This window comes from Etheostoma cragini, chromosome 6 (genome assembly GCF_013103735.1).
Source record: "Etheostoma cragini isolate CJK2018 chromosome 6, CSU_Ecrag_1.0, whole genome shotgun sequence".
NCBI classification, from domain to species: Eukaryota; Metazoa; Chordata; class Actinopteri; order Perciformes; family Percidae; genus Etheostoma; species Etheostoma cragini.
Genome location: NC_048412.1, coordinates 5,886,755 through 5,907,396, shown reverse-complemented (window position 1 = coordinate 5,907,396; position 20,642 = coordinate 5,886,755). Strand labels below are relative to the sequence as shown.

General features: G+C 44.8%; 1 protein-coding gene across 1 annotated transcript in view; it reads right to left on the bottom strand.

Annotated features, from left to right (window-relative positions):
* Positions 1–582: 582 nt before the first annotated feature.
* The window catches only part of popdc3 (popeye domain containing 3), a 42,256-nt gene continuing 22,196 nt past the window's right edge, over positions 583–20,642 (bottom strand). Inside the window, exon 3 of the mRNA XM_034874413.1 lies at positions 583–1,815. Within this exon, the coding sequence (XP_034730304.1) occupies positions 1,543–1,815 (273 nt within the window). The 3' untranslated portion in view covers positions 583–1,542. The remainder of the gene's footprint in view (positions 1,816–20,642) is intronic.

Genomic DNA, 20,642 nt, shown 5'->3' with positions numbered 1-20,642 from the left:
TGACCTCAGAAGGAGCAAGATTCCAGATCGGCCCACCTAAGCTTTCATTTGCTCCAAGGTAGAGCAGGATACCCAGGGCTCGGTCTAAAACTATCGCCATTTCTAACACTGGGGGACCATAGGCAGGCTGGGGGAATGCATCATAATGTTAAAAAAAAAAACTCATGAAATGAAAATGTCATGCCAAGGGACCTTTAAAGAAAGAGAAAGGCAAGCATGTTTTGTTTTTAAAGAAGTCAATGTTTAAACGTTTTGGAGTGAAAAACCCAACTTCAATTTTTCTTAACAAAAATAGGAATGCATAAAAATCAACTAGTATTTGCATTTGATGTTGTCCTTAAATTTTATTTACATTAAACACCTCAAATTTCTATAATTTTAAACAAATATTCATGTATATATTTACTTATTTTTAAATGTGTACTTTTATTAACTCATAATATATCATATTTAATATATTCACAATGAATTATTGTATTCATATTTTAACAGACCTTTAGTATTTAAGGATTTAATTGACATGGCACAACACACATAACGTGGTTAAATTACTGACACTCCAAATAAGAAAAATCTACAAAGTAAAATAAAATAAATTAATTTATATAGTCCAACATGGGCACAATTAGCCTATTTACACATCTGTTTTTACATCTGCGCAATGTTACGTTAACAATAGGCACTGATCTAATCTGTCAACAAATAATACACATTACATTTTACAACTTTATACATTCATAATGCACTTATACATCAAGAATAGCTGCTTTTAAATTACGCTTTTAATGGTTGTCTAAAAAGAGAGTTGACAAATCTTGGATGTTTGCCTTTAGGTTCGTTTAACAGGATAATCTGAGCCTAGTGTCATGAGCCTTAAACCACTTCAACACACACACAACACACACAAAAGTCTTTCATGGATAATGGTAATTCAGCTCCAAAGCCTTAGGCGTTTTATTTTATTGTTGCGTGGCTGAGACTGAAAACGCCAAAATATACAACACGCCTATCTATGAAGTAGTAAAGATCTGTTATGTTCTGCTCCAGTTTATGATTGAAAAAACACAGAGTCAAATAACAAATGATCCAAGCGCAGTATCATTTTTGTCTTAACTGTTTTTCTGTTGGGTAACATGGCCTATAGGTCAACCTGGATTCAAATTCAACCCCCATCTCTTAAATAACAACATTGTGAGCGGCCAGATAGCTCAGTCGGTAGAGCAGCCGTCCATGTATGGAGGTTTACTCCCTAACACAGCGGGCCTGCGTTTGACTCTGACCTGCTGTCCTTTGCTGCAGGCCCTTCCGCTTCTCTCCCCCCTTTCATATCTTCAGCTGTCCTGTCAAAAATAAAGAAGGAAAATGCCCAAAAAACTATCTTAAACAAAAACAACATTGTACTGTTTTTAATTGCAATGGCACTTAAATGCAAGCTAGGGACCTTCATGTTTATGGCTTGGAGCAGTGTGTGTATGTGTGTGTGTGTGTGTGTGTGTGTGTGTGTTTGTGTGTGCGCGCGCCCACGCGCATTCATATGTGTGCTCAGGCAGTCTTTTCCCCCTGCACTGGAACTTGCAGGAAGACATCTGCCTTTTCTAATTCGGTCCCTGGCATGTAGCTCGGTAAGCGGAGATCATAGCGGTGCCCGGACTCATCGTAAGCCTTCTCGTTGAGGGAGTACAGCTTCTCTGCAATGTCATTGCGCACAACCAGGGCAAAGATCTTAGCTATGTAGCGATGCTTAGCAAAGAGCAGATAGAGTTTCTTCCTCCTCCATGCCACGTATCGACAGGGGTTATCAGCATGCAGGGTGACCTGTGAGGAATGAAAACAGAAAGGATAAATAATAACGAAAGGGATGAGGCTAAAAGGAAATCAAGCTGGCATTTAAAACGTGAGTCTAATCTTGTAGTTGTGCCCATTACCAAAGCAATCAATCTGATTTGGGAACAAATGGACAAGGTTGTAATACAAGGATTTAAGAAATGTTATCAAAGACTGCAGGCCTGCACTTTACGTATTGTTTGGTAACGTATTAATTGGAAGGGTCTTAGCAATGTAAATTGTTTGTGACATTTTTTTACACCTAAAAATAAAAGACAAAAATCGCTTTATTACAGGAATGGCGCTAATGTGGGACTGCCTGCTAGTTTTGACATTCCAGCATTCCCCACACACCTCCCAACAAAGCTAGACAACAAAGAACCATGCCAGAGAAATCCAAAGGATAGACACATAATGATCCGGGTTCTCTAAGAGGCTGTGGCACATTAAACAATGTACGTAAGTGTGTTGAAGGCAATGTTAGACATGGGAAAGCGATACAATCATTTGCAAGACTTGTCAGTGATGTATCAACCTGAGCTAGTTGAAAAAAATTAAGTTAATCTGCATGTGGAAGGAGAGGTCACCTAGACTTAAAGCAGTTGAGCTAAGGCTAATCTATATTTCCATGAAAATTTCATCTGATTCTAGGAAACCACCAGAAATAGTTACACATTCCCTAAGGGCGGGAAATGTTTTTATAGGTGTAACTGAAATATTTTAACTGAAGTCTTTGTAGAGTATATTTGCCCCAAAAATAAATGGATTTACTTTGTCCTGGTGCATGATTATTTTTCAAAGCAGGTGGCCTTCATTTGATTTACATTTCTTCTCTTGGAGGTATCCCATAATTTCAGAATATGTGCAAGTTGTAAAGATGCTGATTGCAAAATATCCTTTCATGAAACATCTTGAGAGAAATGGTTATGTAAGTGCATTTGAAAATAACTATACACGGTATTTATTTATTTTTTTGGCTTTTATATAACATCTTTATTAAGCCTCTTTCAAAGGGCACATACATTATAAAAGAAGACAGACATTAAGTAAATAATTAAGCCCTCCTTTTTGCCCACCCACAACTTCTTAACAAAAAAACAAAAAAACAAAAAGAAGCTAGATAGCAAAAAAGTGATAAAAAATGAAATAACTAAAAGTAAGTAAAATATAGAAAGTTTGCACACTTGAGGCACACCCAACGTAGTCAGTCAAGATGAGGTACTGTAGCTATTGCATGTCATCTGGAAATATACTTCGAGATCTCGGACCATGCTAGACCATAGAGGCCACTCTGAAGAGTCCTTGCACCATCTTCCCCAATATAGTCCAAGAAGGGGTCCCAGATTTTGAAAAAGCGAAAAGGCATGTCCCTGAGCCAGAAGCTAATAGCTTCTAAAGGGAGAAGCTCTAACACACTTTGAGTCCATTGTGGAATCGTGGGAACAGAGTCTGAGATCCACAGGAGAAGAAATTATCTCCTTGCATTAAAGAGAAGCACTTCCAGCAGCCTCAATTTGGAGGAGCTAAGACCCATTGCTTTAAGATTTAACCTCAGAATACAGCCAACGGGAGTTAATGATAGTTGTTTCTTGAATATGACATCAATTAATTTACATATTCTGACACAGAAGTCATTAATTAAGGAGCATTCGAACATACAGTGGAAATATGTACCCTCAGACAACTTACATTTGTTACAATATTTCGAGAGCAGTGGGTTAAACATATGGCGTTTTGCCGGTGTGATTAGGAGCCTGTGTATGACCTTAAATTGCATTTCCCTGGCTTTGTTGGTAAATTAGCAACCTGCAAGGTCTGACCAAACATTGTCCTATTCATCGTCGAAGATAGCCTCCCCAAAGTCCGCTTCCCAAAGAGATCTGACATGAACCGTACAGTCGATGGTTGAAATTGACAGGGCCTTGTAAAACCTGCTAATCAGTTTTCTGGAGTCAGGCTTCAGGAGAGCCTTTTCCACAGCTGGAGTGGAAAACCCATTAGGATACGACCTGCTACTAAAAAGAATGAAACTGCGTATTTGCAAACATTTAAAAAGGTTATTCTGCGGAAGGTTGTATTTCTCTATAAGCTGATCAAAATGTAATACAGTGCCCTCTGCCAGCAAGTCACCCACAGTCTTTATACCCCTACTAAACCACACTGAGAAGGCTTTGTCGGCCAGACCAGGAGGAAAATCTGGGTTCAAATGGACAGGTGTACGGAGGGGAAAAAAAAACAATTTGGCCTTCTAACTTTCTTTTAGTCTTCCAGACTTTTACAGTATTCTGTAAGATAAAATTGCCCTTTAAGTTAAGGCAAGCCCACCAGTTAGAAGCATATAAAATATGGTGCAAGGGAATAGGGGCCACTGGGGCAGCCTCTAAATCAAGCCAGGTGGATTCTGCGCCCTTGTCAAACCAGTGCCAGATATAGGTGCAGAGAGATGCTATCTGATAGCGTCTAAAATCCGGTACTGCCAAGCCCCCACCCTCGAAGGGGCGTTGTAACGTTGTAAGTTTCAACCTGGCTCGTTTGTTCTACCAGAGAAAAGAAGTCACAGAGCTATTTATAACAGAAAGTGATTTTCTCGTTAGCAGGGCTGGGATCATTTGGAAAGTATACAGTAATTGGGGAAGTATAGCCATTCTGTTAAGATTCACCCTGTCTAGGAGCAACAGTGGCAAAGCTGTCCATCGGGCTAGGTCTTCCTTAATCTTACGAATTGTGGGTACAAAATTGGCTTTGTAGAGGCCTGAGAGAGAGGGAGTGATGTGAATGCCCAGGGAGACAAAACCGGATGGGGACTAACGAAACGGGGCGGAGTCACGCGGGGACCAAGATACATAAGAAGTGAGGGGCATAGCTTCAGAATTACAGTAGTTAATTTTGTAACCTGAAAATTGGCCAAAGGAATTAATTATGTCAACAACCCGTGTTATAGAGGATTCAGGACTATTTAGGTAAAGGAGGACATCGTCACAGAAGAGTGAGATTTTATGACATATGGAACCCACTTCGATGCCTTTCACCAAAGGAGCTGATCTAATGGCCTCTACTAGGGGATCCATGGCAAGGGCGAATAAAAGTGGCGAGGCTGGACAACCCTGCCTAGTGCCTCGGTCTACCAAAAACGCCGAAGACCTCAGACCTTTTCGGTCTACGTCTAGCAGGGCAATTGGCCTATAGGAAGTGCATTCATCTGCAGGTTTGCCTTTCTTTAAAATTAGGGAAATGTTTGCATCCATCATAGTGTCAGGGAGAACCCCAAAACCAAAGGAATGAGATAACATATTAAGAAGGGGGTCAGCCCATCAGGTCCCAGGACCTTGTTATTTTGTAAGCCGCTAATAGCCTCTATCACTTCCTCACGGGAAATAGGCCTATTCATCCGCTCTTTTTGAGTCTCAAAAGCTTGGGGGAGATTAACTGATGATAAAAAATCATGCATCAATTGTCTTGAACTGTGATCTGATTCTGATTGATACATAATTGTACAAGTGTTCATAGAAAATGAGAAATTAGTTGTTTATATCTTTGTTACTATAGACTCTTGTACCAGCCCTGTTCTTTACAACTGGGATAGCCTGGGAGCCAGCATAACCCTTAATCAAACTGGCTAGATACTTGCTCGGCTTGTTGCCAAATTCATATATCTTATGCTTACAGAACAATATGGATTTCTGAGCGTCTTTACATAGAAGAGTGTCCAGAGCTGCTGTGGTAGTGTCAATTTGGAGCCTAAGGCCTTCCGAAGGCTTAAGGTTTTATTCTCCCTGCAATTTGCTTAGTTGCTCCTCAAGAAACGTCATTCAGCTCTCTGTTTTTTCTTAAGACTTAGTGAAAATGATATAGTGGAGCCCAGAATAACAGCCTTAGCAGTTTCCCAAAGTAAACTAAGTGACACATCTGGGGTGCTGTTCTCTTTCATGAAATAATTATACTGTTCACTAAGATATGTTTGAAGTTGGGATTTTTAGGTAGATGGTTTAGAAAGCGCCATTGTCCCCTAATACATTGAGCCCTACTACACATGACAAAAACACTGGCGAGTGATCACTAATAACTAAATTGCCAATCGTGCAACTCTTTGAATGGCGCATTTAGAGGTAAAAAAATTAGTCAATCCTGGAGGATGATTTATGTACTTTTGACTAAAATGTATACTGCCGATCGGTGGGGTGAAGTGTCGATAAAATTTACATCCATGCAGCAGCCCAGTAGAGATCAACCTTGCCTCATATTAGACTGTACAATCTTACTAGATCTATCTAAGCCCGGGTTTAGGCAGCAGTTAAAGTTGCCAGCTATGACTGAAGACTCAACAATCCACTCAGACAACAGACAAAATACCTTGGTGTAGAAATCAGAGGGACAAACCAGAGGGGCGTACACATTTAGATAAGAGACGGTTTCCCCAAAGAGTGTCCCCTTAATCATTACATATCTACAACATGCGTCAGCCCTAACTTCTACCTCTGTCAGAGGCAGGGATTTGTGGACTAGTATGGCTACCCCCCTACTATTTTTACGTTTAATGGGGCCCTGAATCCCGTGGACATTCCAAGAGCATAATTTAATTTCTGCATTATCAACCATGATCCTACACTGTACGCACAATAGATCTGCTGAGATATATGTGCAGTGTAAGACTCAGTGTACAATACCTTCTGATAGACACGTTAACATAACTAACAAACAACGTGGAGAAAAGGAAGAGAAAAAAAGAAAAACAAACCAACCCAGCCCTCCTTCCCAAAACGCTTCCCTAAACTAAGCGTCTTCACCCTACATTATGCATCAAACCAGTGCTCCACAAGTAACAATATATTCCGTAGTTATAAAAGTCCATAGAACATGGTATTACAATGTCAAACAAGCATAAATACTTTTCTGACTCATCACCTTGGAACACATAGAAGTCTTGCAAAACGGGGGAGCCTACTTAAACAAAAAAAAAAAAAAGGTAAACGGTCCCGCACCGTCCAGAGTGGTAGGATAAGAGACCGACGTCAAGAGACCGGTGAGAAGTCAACCATTAGCGTTGTTTACCCGATCCCCCCGGAGAGTTAACAAAGTTGTACTTGCTGCCGTTGGAGGCGATTTGGAGCCTAGCCGGGTACAGCAGGCCGTACTTGATGTCTGCAGCCCTGAGCTTCTGCTTGATTTTGGTGAAAGATGGTCTTTGCTTAGCGACCTCAGCAGTGAAATCAGGAAAGATATGCACCGCGTGTACACGGAAGGTGAGCGGACCCTTCTCTCTGGCCAGCTGAAGGATGCGCTGCTTCACCCTGAAATTGTGCACCCTTACAATCATTGTGCTCTCTGAGGGGCATTTCTACCCGAGGCTGGACGTACAGATAGGTGATGTTCCCGGTCCAACATCTCTGGCCCATCAGGAATCTCCATACCAAGCGTCTCGGCAAATAAGTCGATCATAAATGCCATGACCTGCTGTGCCTACATGTTTTCAAGTACACCCACAACACGTATATTCTGTCATCTGCTCCCAGAATCGAGGTCCTCTGATTTAGCCATTAGCAGCTTGTTGAAATTAGCTAGCTGTTCAAATGTGTCCTCAAGCGCCGTGATCCTATCGTCGCAGTCTTGCAGGGAAGTTTCAACTTCATTGAGACGTGTCCCAAAAGAGTCTATAGTAGACTGCAGGGTGCCAAGTGATCCACGGGTTTCAGCCCTGAAGCTTTCAATAAGTTTTACCAACTGCGAGAGTGACGGGGAAGGCTGGTTAGCTTCCTTGTTAGCATGTCGGTTTTGAGCTCGAGCTGGACGTTCTGGACGAGTAGGATCAATATTTCTGTTTCAATTAGCACATGTGGCCCATGTCTTTGAGGCGTAAATTCAAATGGGAGCGTGTACCTCTGGTTGACATCAGTGAAGTGAGAGGTAGTAAAGAGACGTTTGGCCACAAACAAAATCAAAGCAACTTGTAGAAACAGCAAGGACCAGTCAGAGAAATGTGTCAAAGGTCAGTGATGCCCAGCTTGGTGCATTGGCAATAAAGGAGGCTTAGTTCAGTTTTAGTCACTGTTATTTGGTTATGGTTGGTCATGTCAGTTCAATCAGATTGACTGAAGAATGGTTCACTCAATGGAACTACACAAGACAATTTAGTGTTTAGTTTTATGTCAGATGTGTTTGTAAGTGTATCTCTCTATCTCAATTCCCAGAAAGGCATCAAGTTTTCTGGGTGAGGATCCATCCTCCATTTAGGCTCATGTCAATGTCTTGCATAGCCAATACCAGAAGATGCATCTGGACTTCAGGATTGTACCGGACAAAATGCAGCAGACGTTTGCATGGCGGCAAAAGGAGATTGGTGATGGCATGACTGTATAGGACACAGTTAAGAAGTACCCTTTCTTGATAGAGTGGGAATATCTGTTTGAAGTACTTAAACAACTTAATTTAGGTATGAGTTTCATAAAATGGATAAGACTCTTATATACAAATCCTAAAGCACAAATTCATGTCATGGTCGGGGTCCAGCTGGCCGTGAGTATTTTTTTTCTTCTGTCTTGTTTTGTTTTGTTTCTCCCTCTTCCTCCCCCTCGCTTGTCCGAAGCCAGCTGATTACCAACAACTGCCGTCAGTCTGCCAGCAGCAATCATCTCCTCCACACCTGCCTGTCATCACCTGCTCCCGCCAAGTACACCTGCCTGCCATCTTCATCAGCCACAGTATTTCACCCCGGCCCTGCTCTCACTCTTCACCTGATCGTTGCTTCAGCTACAGTGGTGAAACTACGTCCTACCCTGCCTCGGATGCTGGGGTGGGGGCCACTCTGCCTCAACGTTCTCCTGTCGACCACCCCTGCGCCTTCTTTTCTAAACGCCTCACCCCCACTGAACAGAACTACGGCGTGGGGGACCGGGAGCTGTTAGCGGTCAAGCTGGCCCTGGAGGAGTGGCGGCACTGGCTGGAGGGGGCCCAACTGCCGTTCCTTGTATGGACTGACCACAAGAACATGTCGTACAAACCGCCCAGAGACTCAATCCCCGCCAGGCTAGGTGGGCCCTGTTTTTCAACAGTTTCAACTTCACTCTGTCTTATCGTCCAGGCTCCTGCAACACCAAACCTGACGCCCTGTCCCGTAGCCTCTCCCCCGATGACCCGGAAGGAGCGCCGGACTTCATCCTCCCTCGCTCCTGCTTGGTGGCCTCCCTGGCCTGGGACGTGGAAGCCGCCGTTCGCCGAGCCCAGTCCACCGACCCCGACCCCGGTACCGGTCCCGCCGGTCGCCTCTACGTCCCCCCTAGTGCCTGTTCCCAGGTCCTGCAGTGGGCACACGCCTCGCGCTTCAGCTGTCATCCCGGCGCCGCGAGGACCCTGTTTCTTCTCCGCCAGCGATTCTGGTGGGACTCGGCGGAGAGGGACTGCCGATTTCGTGGCTGCCTGTGAGGTGTGTGCCCGCGCCAGCCCGCCGGTCTGCTCCGTTCGCTCCCCGTCCCCGGTCGGCCCTGGTCCCACATCGCCAGACTGCCTGCCTCACAAGGTAACACCGTTATCATGACTGTGGTGGACCGTTTCTCCAAATCTGTTAATTTTGTTCCCCTGGCCAAGCTACCCTCAGCACTGGAAACAGCCAACCTGATGGTCCACCACGTGTTCCGGCTCCACGGCATCCCCCTGGACATCGTCTCCGACCGGGGACCCCAGTTCACAGCGCAAGCATGGAAGGCCTTTTGTTGGGCCCTGGGAGCCACCGCCAGCCTGTCATCCGGCTACCATCCCCAGACCAACGGGCAGACCGAGCGGGCCAACCAGGACTTGGGAGCGGCTCTCCAATGTGTGGCGTACCGTGTCCCCTCCTCGTGGAGTCAACACCTTCCCTGGATTGAGTACGCACACAACTCACTGCCCAGCGCTGCCACAGACGGTGAAACTCAAGTTGCCTCCCCACCTGAAGATCCATCCCGTGTTTCATGTGTCCCGGGTCAAGCCGGTGCCCACCGGCTCCTTCTCCATCCCTGTGGCAGCTCCTCCTCCACCTCCGCGGCTCATCGACGCCCATCCGGCCTACAAGGTACGCCGCCTGCTGGACATGTGACGTAGGGGCCGGGGCTACCGCTACCTAGTGGACTGCGCCGGCTACGGTCCGGAGGAACGGTCCTGGGTCCCGACCAGCCAGATCCTGGACAAATCACTCCTGCGGGACTTCTACAGGGCCCACCCGGACAAGCCTGGTGGTCTGCCCGGGGGCGTCCGTTGAGGAGGGGGTACTGTCATGGTCGGGGTCCAGCTGGCCGTGAGTATTTTATTTTTTTATTTTTTTTCCTGCATTTTTCTTCTGTCTTGTTTTGTTTCTCCCTCTTCCTCCCCCTCGCCTGTCCGAAGCCAGCTGATTACCAACACCTGCCATCAGTCTGCCAGCAGCAATCATCTCCTCCACACCTGCCTGTCATCACCTGCTCCCGCCAAGCACACGTGCCTGCCATCTTCAGCCACAGTAGTTCACCCCGGCCCTGCTCTCACTCTTCACCTGATCGTTGCTTCAGCTACAGTGGTGAAACTACGTCTGCTTAATCCTCCTGAGTTTTCCCAGCACTTTTCCTTGTGCTAGTTCTATGTGCTCACCTCTCCTGTGCTTGTCTTTCAGTTATCCTTCCCTCCGGTCAGCTGGCTTCAGACCCCGGACCCTCTCCCTCGGCGCCCCCTCTTCATCCCGGCTTTTGTACCAGCCTCTCCGCCAGCCTTCACTCCTCTCGTCCGTGTCTCCTCGTGCCTGCAGTCTCCCTCGCCTCTCCAGCCTTGGCTCCTCGGTCCCCCGACGCCTCCTCGGTCCCGGTTAACCCTCCAGCCCTCCGGTCCTCCGCTCCGGTGTCCACGTCCGCCTCCTCACTCCCTCTCTCTCGCTCTCCCCTGGTTCCGCAATAAACGTGTTCTGTGTGAGCTGTGCTTCTGAGTCCGCCTTTCTGTCCCGTAACAATTCAGACAAATCGCAACTTGTCTTCCTCTTTTAATCTGTTAAGAGGAACACGGCAAGGATGTCCCCTGTCAGCATGAATTTTTGCTCTTGCTATTGAACCACTCGCACAAAGTATTCGTCTAGACCCCCAAATATATGGCAGACTAAGACCACAATAAATAAAATATCGGTATATGCGGATGATATTCTGCTATATGTGACCAAACTTCCCCTCTCTATTCCATCCATTCTTAAAAAAATAGAAATGTTCGGGAAATGTTCATTATATCGGATTAATTGGACCAAGAGTTTAATAATGCCAGTTCATGACATCCCTCAAATAACGTTAGCAAGATTCCCCTTTAAGGTTACCACTGATAAATTTACATACTTGGGCATAGAGGTTACAAAGCAACTTTCCTCTCCGATGCAATCTAACTTCCCACCTTTATTGGAACAACTTAAAAACAAAATTCAGTTTTGGAAAACCTTGCCAATATCACTACTTGGGAGGATAAATGCCATCAAGATGATCTTTCTGCCACAAATTCTATACTTGTTTCAAAATATTCCTATTTTCTTAAGAAAATCCTTTTTCAAAAAAATTGATTCAAAAATCTAAACATCTAAAATGAATGGAGGTCTATCCCTCCCAAATTTCATGATGTATTACTGGGCGTGCGCTTTTAAAAATATAAACTCCTTCAACTTCACCCCTAACATACTTCCCACTTGGTTAGCTATTGAAATCGAAGACTGTGATCCATATCTACCTGCAGACCTGGTACTTTCACCAACGACGCTTGACAAATCAAAGGACGTTCAAAATCCAATTATACATAATCTATTTCGTATATGTAAGCAAATCAAGTCGCATTTTACCCACAAAACATTGCCCCTTTCTTTACCAATTGCAAAAAATCCATCCTTTGCCCCTTCCAATTTAGATCTGACGTTTTCTGAATGGAGAAAATTAGGATTATGTTGTATTAGTGATCTGTATACTGAAGGTAAATTTGCTTCCTTTGCAAAACTGCAGACAAAGTTAAAACTAAATAGCAATAATTTCTTTAGATACCTACAGGTCAGAGACTATATCCAAAAACTCATGCCAGGTTTCGAGACACAACCACAATCTATGCTAGATGAATGTTTCACTATACCCCCTTATAAAGATAAATTTATCTCTAATATATATAACAAACTACAAACAATCTCTTCCCCCTCGTCCAACAAATATAAAGATAGCTGGGAGAAGGACATGGGTATCCATATTCCGAACGACATTTGGGAGGAATCTTTGAAATACAAACTCTCCTGCTCCAATAATACAAGGTATTGTCTTATACAGTTGAAAATTATACACAAGCTTCATTTTTCAAAAGTAAGGATCCACAGCATCTTCCCGAATGCTTTATCAAATTGTGATAAATGTCACAATTTGCAACACTTTTTCATGCTTTTTTCTTGTCCTAAAGTTGCCACTTACTGGTCTGATGTATTTAACGTACTGTCAAGAATTTTTAAGATTACATTACTACCGGAACCATTGTTGATTATCCTTGGCGCATCACAGTTTTTAAAAAAATTGACTCCAGCCCAGCAGCGGTTCATTTCCTACTCTCTTAGTACTGCAAAAAAGTTAATCCTGATGTCATGGAAAGGACCAGAAATACCCACTGGTCAATATTTGTTGAAGGACAACCTTTCAGGTTTTCATAAGATTTGGCAACCCTTTATAGACTTCTTACATTCAGTATCTGTATAAAATCTTATTTCCTTTCACTTTATCCATATAAATCATTATTAGGGGTCCAAGCCCGAGGATGAGTGCACCGCGGTAATCGCAAGGCGATACGCGGTTCACACAGCAGGGCTGTGGAACCCTATTGTTTTCGCTAGGATTTTCCATTATCCATTATCCATTATCCTCCATTATTTTTCTTCTCCGCATAAAACTGGTGCTGCAGCCTAAACCGTACATGGTGGCGACGCGCCATTTTCAGGACTGGTCCGAAAGTCCGCAAAGACCTCAGGCGCAAAAAAATACCCCACTTCCGACACTAGGTTTTGCCCTATAACTCCCAAACCGTACATCCGATATTAAAAAAACTTACATCCACGCGTTCCCTGGATCTAACTGAAACTCGTGATATAGGCCACGCCCATTTGCTTCTAGACTTTTATGCGTGAAAAATCGCGATTTATCAAAAACCAACTTTTTCTAACTCCTCCGAGACCGTGCAATGGATCTGCACGAAACTTGGCACATAGCATCTCCAGACCAACCTGACACAAAGTTGTATAAAGACTTTTTATAGGATAAAAATTGCGCGTGTAACGCGCAAACAAAGTTTTGTAGCTAGCTATAAAAACATTGCCGTTGCCGTATTTCGGCCAAGATAAATGCTATCAAAGCCAAACTTTAGAATATTACTTGCTATGACCCCCTGAGGCTCTGTAACAAATTTGACGAACATTGGCCACAAGGGGGCGCTACAAATAAATCAAGTTTATATCTCATGAACCGCTCATCCAAATTTTACAAAATTTGATGGATACCATCTAGGCCTACTCCTGAGGCGGTCCTTGGAGCGGTGTGTTGATTGGTAGAAGTGGGCGTGGCCTATGGGCCAACGTCTGGATTAACCACTTCCACTAAAGTGAATTACTTGAAATTAACAGGAGTAGATGTACAGTGGGTAGCCGACCAGACCTAACAAATATTACACATGTTGCCCAGTAGGTGGCGCTACAATGACGTCAAACGTGTTTTTGCCTATAACTCCTACAATATACATCACACATTAAAAATCCTGATGTCCACGTGTCCACTACATCAAGCTGAGTGACATGATATAGGCCACGCCCATTTCCGTTCAAAATTATTTTCACAATATTACAATAAGTGCAAAACCAACTTTTACGAACTCGTCCTTGGCCGTGTGACAGACCTGCACGAAACCTGGTGTGTAGCATCACCAGATGACCATGATAACATGTTTTATAAAGAATTTTGCTACGTAATTGTGGGCGCATTTCATGACCAAGCAAAGCTTCTGTAGTTCGCTTTGGGTTCCGCTTTCGTGCACTCCCCGGGTCGCTGGGGACGACTTGCGGGGGGAGGCTTGGAGCCCGTTGAAACTGCGTGCAGTTCTAGTTGTGCTTCCTGCTGCAAAACCGTATTCCGCTTCGTTTGAATATTTTCCAGTGCGCGACAGAAAGGAGAGAGAGTACCTCCATGATAATTAAGTAGCTCAAGTAAGGAGAGGAAAGCAGTACGCAGAGTCGGCGGAGCTACAGCTCAGTTGCGCAGCAGTAGAAGTAAAGGTCGTTTTAATCCCTTACACGTTGTCTATATCGCTACTAACGGCTCCATGAAACCTCTGACCAATAACTGGAAAACTATGGATCCAATTCTCAGCAGTTCACTGGGACCACCGCTAAACTCCGGACTGGATTTCGGACTGACTGACAGGACTACTTAGACTAAGGCTGAATCCCATTCCTTCCCCTTACCCCTTCCCCTTACACCTTCCCCTAGCTTTTGCGCGTTCACGCGGGACCTAGTTCTGTCCCAATACCTATTACGGCCTAGGGGAAGGGGATAGACCAAGGGCTGTATGGCGACCTCACTTGAGAACACACAGGCATCAATGGCTGCCCATCGACCAGAGAGACACATAAATGTAAGTACTTTCAGCTTTAAATAATTGATTAAAAGGTTACGACAGTCTTGTTTTGTGGTCTATGCAGTCCTGTGCATATATACTTGCAACCATGTTCCTAACTGAAACTTTTTTTAAATCGCTAGCTTGCAATGCTAACGCTAATCGCTAACGTTGATTTGCACAACAGTCCCACATATTTCTGCCTTGAATGGACTGTATACATCGCATAGATTGTATAGCTGTATATATATATATTAACGGTCTATGATACATCGCTACGTACTTAACACATACCGCCCTGTATCACACAGGAGGACACAGCAGCTGATCCACTTTGGGGCTGAAAACGAGCAGACGTTTCCTAATTCATATGTTCATGTTGTACCCATTCATTATTGCATTGGTAGCCTACTGTATTATTGTAATAATTTCTAATTAATTCCTGTTCATTGTTTATGCACTTGTATATTGTTGTTGGTTTTGATATGGGATACTGATGAAATGTGAGGGGGGGTACTGGCCAAAAGGCTTCAAACTGGTCTGGAATATCAGAACAGCTGTAGTTAATTTGTTTGTTTGTGGTCTTGTGTGTATTTTTTTAGTTTTACACATATGAAGCCTTCTTATGTGTGCGACATGTTAGTTATGGTTCTTATAGTTGAGAATGGTTCTGTAACATAATTTTATGTAACGTTTTTGCCGGTTATGTTCAATTTATCACCAATAAAGACAGATTTTTGTCAACAAAATGTTATTGTGAACATCAATGACATTCAAAACGGTGATAACTGAAACAGATATACAACACACCATGTATACAGGGTGTATACGTATGTATATGTACACATGATGCATGTGTATACACATTTGTATTGCAAACAGACCTAAGTACTACACAGATAAGAACATCTGCCTCTGCACTACCAAAGTGAACCTAAAATAACTATAAAATATACAACACACACTGTTGTTCAAACCCACACAATCAACAGACAGAGACGGCAACTTGGAAGTTTGTGATCAATACTGTATGGTGATGTCACCAAGTGGTGTCCCATTTCATAGGGGTATGTTTTCCCCCCCTAGCCCTACCCCTTGGTTTCAAGGGCCAAGGGGTAGGGGTAAGGGCCAAGGGGTAGGGGTAAGACGGGGAAATGGGATTCAGCAGTCTGTAAGTGTCCATTTTACTGACATGAAATGACGTTATTTTGGGTTGCATCTACGGTTGGACTAAAAAGACGCCTTGAGACCAAAGGATTTATGTTTCTGTTTTACTCCACAAACAAACTAAGTTATAAGAAAACTAGAAGTGGAGTTTGTCGTTGGATTTTTGTGGATTTTATCTTATTTGTGGTATTATTGGACAGTACAATTATTCTGTAGGACTTTTTCTGAGTGATTTGCTTAAGTTTTTCTGTTTGAATATATAAACATTTGTTTGGAATCTGGAATTGTTGTGGTGTTTTGCTGGGTTTATTCTTTCGTTTGTTTATGGTGTACATTCTATATGTGCATGCTTGTGTGGTTCTGTTCTTTATCCTACATATAAAACAACAAATATACACCTTTACTAGACTACTGACTACTAAAACTATCTTCGATGTCAGGAGAGAGACCTGACTGGCACCACTTGACAATTTAAAAACAAAACATAAAAGGGATAAAAGTCAGTTGACCCGATTTCTCAGACAAAATCCGGACATTTTCAGCTCAGAAGGGTATTTACCTCCAAAACAAGTAATGTTTTACTTTTGTAAAACTTAAAACGGGGACACTAGACCTAGAGCTGTTCTCATTAGGGGCTGAGCCCCCCCCCCGGGGTCTGACCCTAGACCCACCCCTGCTGCTACTTCCTACTCCACTACCCCTCAGAGGGGAATATTTCAAGATAGAAAGTCTTAATATTTCAAAATTGAAAGTCCTTATAGTCCTAATATTTCAAGAAAGAAAGTCCTTATAGTCCTAATATTTCAAGATAGAAAGTCTTAATATTTCAAGATAGAAAGTCTCAATGTGGGGCGGCTGTGGCTCAGTGGTAGAGCGGTTCCCTGCCAATTGGAAGGTTGGTGGTTCGATCCCCGCCCCTGCAGTCATTGTCGAAGTGTCCTTGGGCAAGACACTGAACCCCGAGTTGCCCCCGGTGCTGCGCATCGGAGTGTGAATGTGTGTGCATGTTTATCTGATGAGCAGGTGGCACCTTGTACGGCAGCCCCAGCCACAGTGTATGAATGTGTGTGAATGGTGAATGTTCCCTGTAGATGTAAAAGCGCTTTGAGCAGTCGTTAAAAACTGGAAAAGCGCTATATAAATACAGCACATTTACATTTACATTTACAATGTTTCATAATGTGGTAATTTTAACTGAACTACTGACATTTTTTGCTTTATTGCTCAAGGCTTGTTTCTGCAACAGTTCCTTCAATAAAAACTATTGAGGACATATTTTCCTTTTACATTGATGCAGTATTAAACAAGATCGCTCCAGTCGGCAGAAACAAGATACGTGAGTTAATAGGATAATTGTCCAGCTTGTATTTACGTTCATAAAAGTGCTCGTTTTGCTGCTGACAGACTCAGATTAATATTCAAAGTGTCTGACAACATTATGGAAAGGATTTTTAAGGAGGTCGACCTTTCTGTTAAAGACTAAGATCCTTTTAAAAACATTAAAGTCCGTGAAATTGCGTTCGCTAAACCCACCAGACTCCATGTAAATAATCAGTGATTTTAGCGTATCATAAAATAAGGCTTTCTAAAACATCTCTGAGCACCGCTGGCTCTGGCTGCCTTGAGCTTGCGTGTGTAGGGTGTGCGACCATCGGCTACGTTTTGTCAGTATTTTCTTTCTTTCATTCCAATTTCGGGTCTGTCAGTCACAGTGAAAACCGGGGACATTTCCAGGGACAGATCCAGCCGGGGACAGGTCGCCAAAATCGGGGACTGTCCCCGGAAACCGGGGATGTCTCGTCACCCTAGATAAAAGACAAACTGTCACAACATGTTTGTATTGGTTTCATTTTGGGAACACCTTTTAGCCAGCTGTGGCCTGTACTATAAAATGATTTAATGACAGAGAATGAGTTACTGGGTCAAACTTGGTGAATGTGTTGTACTCTAATAAACAAGAAAAAACCACTATGTAATTGAAATGTTATTAATCATCATCAAAATGTGACAGCGGAAAGAAATGCAAATTTCAATGGTTTTATAGTATGAAAACTAACATACAGTGAGGAAAATAAGTATTTGAACCCCCTGCTATTTTGCAAGTTCTCCCACTTAGAAATCATGAAGGGGTCTCCAGACCTAAACCCAATAAAGAATCTTTGGAGGGAGCTCAAACTCCGCGTTTCTCAGCAACAGCCCAGAAACCTGACTGATCTAGAGGAGATCTGTGTGGAGGAGTGGGCCAAAATCCCATCTGCAGTGTTTGCAAACCTGGTGAAAAACTACAGGAAACGTTCGACCTCTGTAATTGCCATCAAAGGCTACTGTACCAAATATTAACATTGATTTTCTCAGGTTTTCAAATACTTATTTGCAGCAGTATCATAAAAATACATAATTCAAAATCATACATTGTGATTTCTGTATTTTTATTTTTTATTATGTCACATTGTCATGAGCCCTCTCTCTGCCTGGTAACACGCTGATTGGAGTTTGATGACTTCCACCTGTTTCTGCTCCGCTCTGCCTCACCCTCGTTACCTACCAGCTGCACTGCATTCACCACTCATCATGTCCTGTATATAATGCCTTGTTTTTCAGTCCTCCCTTGTCAGATCGCCTGCTATCAGTACCGGTTACCTGCCTGTTTTTGGAAAAGCCTTTTGACTCACTTGCTTCCGTGTTCTCCTGCTCCGGACTTCTCGGATCATCCAGCTCCTGCTCTCTACGGGGGATCTACACATGCTGATTTTTGGATTTCCCGGTACCTCTGAAACTCCCATACCCCCAACCCTTTAATAAACTTTTGAACGTGACGCTTTTGTGGTCCTTGTCGTGTTTGGTGTCTGACAGTACGATCTGACCAAACATGGACCCAGCGCACGGTCATAACAGCATGGAAACCGACGGCTCAGAACCACCCACCGCCATGCAACGCCTGGCAGAGACAGAGAGAGAGGTGGATCGCAACACGGCTGACATTGCCTCTCTACTCCAAGCCGGCTTCCAACAGCGTCAGCAGTTCCAGCAGCAACAGCAACAGCAACAACAACTTGCAATGATTATCCAACTTCTCACCAACCTTTCTCCTCTGCCTGCCTCCACCGGCCCAGCTCCAGTCAGCCTGCTCACCGGCCCAGCACCCGAGTCTCCTGCCCAGTCCCCTACTGCCGCGGCTGTCGGTGTCCCAGAACCCAGGATCTGCAATCTAGAACGGTTCAACGGCGACCCAACCCAGGTACGGGCGTTCCTGACGAGCTGCCGTGTCCAGTTTACCCTGCAACCCAGGACTTTTGATACTGAAGGGGCGAAGGTCGGTTACGTGATTACTCACCTGACGGGCCGAGCTCGTCTCTGGGGAACGGCAGAGTTCGAGCGCCAGACCACAGCATGTTCGACCTTCAACCTATTCGCAGAGGAGATGCTCAAGGTATTCGATTTGGAATCCACAACTGCCGAAGCATCTCGGACTCTGATGAGTATTCGCCAAGGTAGAAGGACTGTTGCAGATTACTCCATCGACTTTCGTACTGTGGCAAGTCGGAGCTCCTGGAACATGGAAGCATTGGTGGATGCTTTCCTCCACAGCCTGGCAGACTACGTAAAGGACGAGCTGGTTTCCCATGATTAACCCCCCACTCTCGATGAAGCCATTGCCCTGGCTGTCCGCATCGACCGCAGGATTCAGGCCCGCCGTCGTGAGAGAGGGCGCCAGGGTCCAACCACCAGCACACGGAGCGTCCCAACTGCCCTTCTGTCCTCACCTGCCACACCATCTAGCCAGCTGGACCAGTCTAAACCGATGGAGATCGGCCGCGCCTCCCTAACCCCTGCAGAGCACCAGCGACGCCTCACCTCCAACTTGTGCCTGTACTGTGGTGGGGATGGTCATCGAGTCGCCACCTGTCCAGCAAAAGCCGGAGCTCACCGGATGTAGGAGGAATCCGGATGAGCTCAATGAACATTCCGCCCTCCATCAGTTGTAAACCCCTCATCCAAGTCTGTCTTCACCTGTCTGATTCTACCCACACTCTGGCAGCTCTGGTGGACTCTGGCGCAGAAGCAAACATTATTGACACGGGACTTGCTCGCCAGCTGGGCTTGGAAAACCATCCCTTGTCCACTCCTGTTCCAGCCCGGGCCCTGGATGGTCACTTACTTGGCACAGTTACCAGCATCACAGCTCCCGTATCTATGATGGTGTCAGGAAACCACCGTGAGACTATCCGCTTCCATCTGCTCAGCTCTCCAGGCCAACCCCTGATCCTGGGCTAGCCTTGGCTCCGTCTCCACAATCCTCACCTCGATTGGGCCTCCGGAACTGTAAAAGAGTGGGGGGTCACCTGCCACCTGACCTGTTTGCGTGCTGCCTCGCTGCACACCGGCTCAGTACCCCTAGCATTGCCCCCGACATTTCTAATGTTCCTGACTGTTACCATGGTCTCCGAGAGGTGTTCAACAAGACCAAAGCCACGTCACTACCCCCACACCGTCCGCACGACTGTGCCATTGATCTTCTCCCTCGTACTGCTCCACCCAAAGGTCACCTCTACTCACTATCCCCTCCGGAGAGAAAAACCATGGAGGAATACGTCAGGAACTCCCTGGCAGCTGGACTTATCCGCCCGTCTTCCTCTCCTGCTGGTGCCGGGTTCTTCTTTGTGGGAAAGAAAGATGGTTCTCTTCGCCCCTGCATTGATTATCGAGGTCTCAATGAAGTCACAGTGAAGAACCGGTACCCTCTGCCTTTACTCACCTCTGCTTTTGAGCTGCTCCAGGGATCCACTATCTTCACAAAACTGGACCTTAGGAATGCTTACCACCTAGTGCGAGTAAGGGAGGGTGACGAGTGGAAGACTGCATTCAACACCCACACCGGCCATTACGAGTACCTGGTAATGCCATTTGGCCTCACCAACGCCCCACCGGTATTCCAGGCCCTGGTAAATGATGTGCTGCGGGACATGCTGAATAAGTTCGTCTTCGTGTACCTGGACAACATCTTAATATTCTCCACAACTCTGTCTGAACACATCCGTCATGTCCAGCTGGTTCTT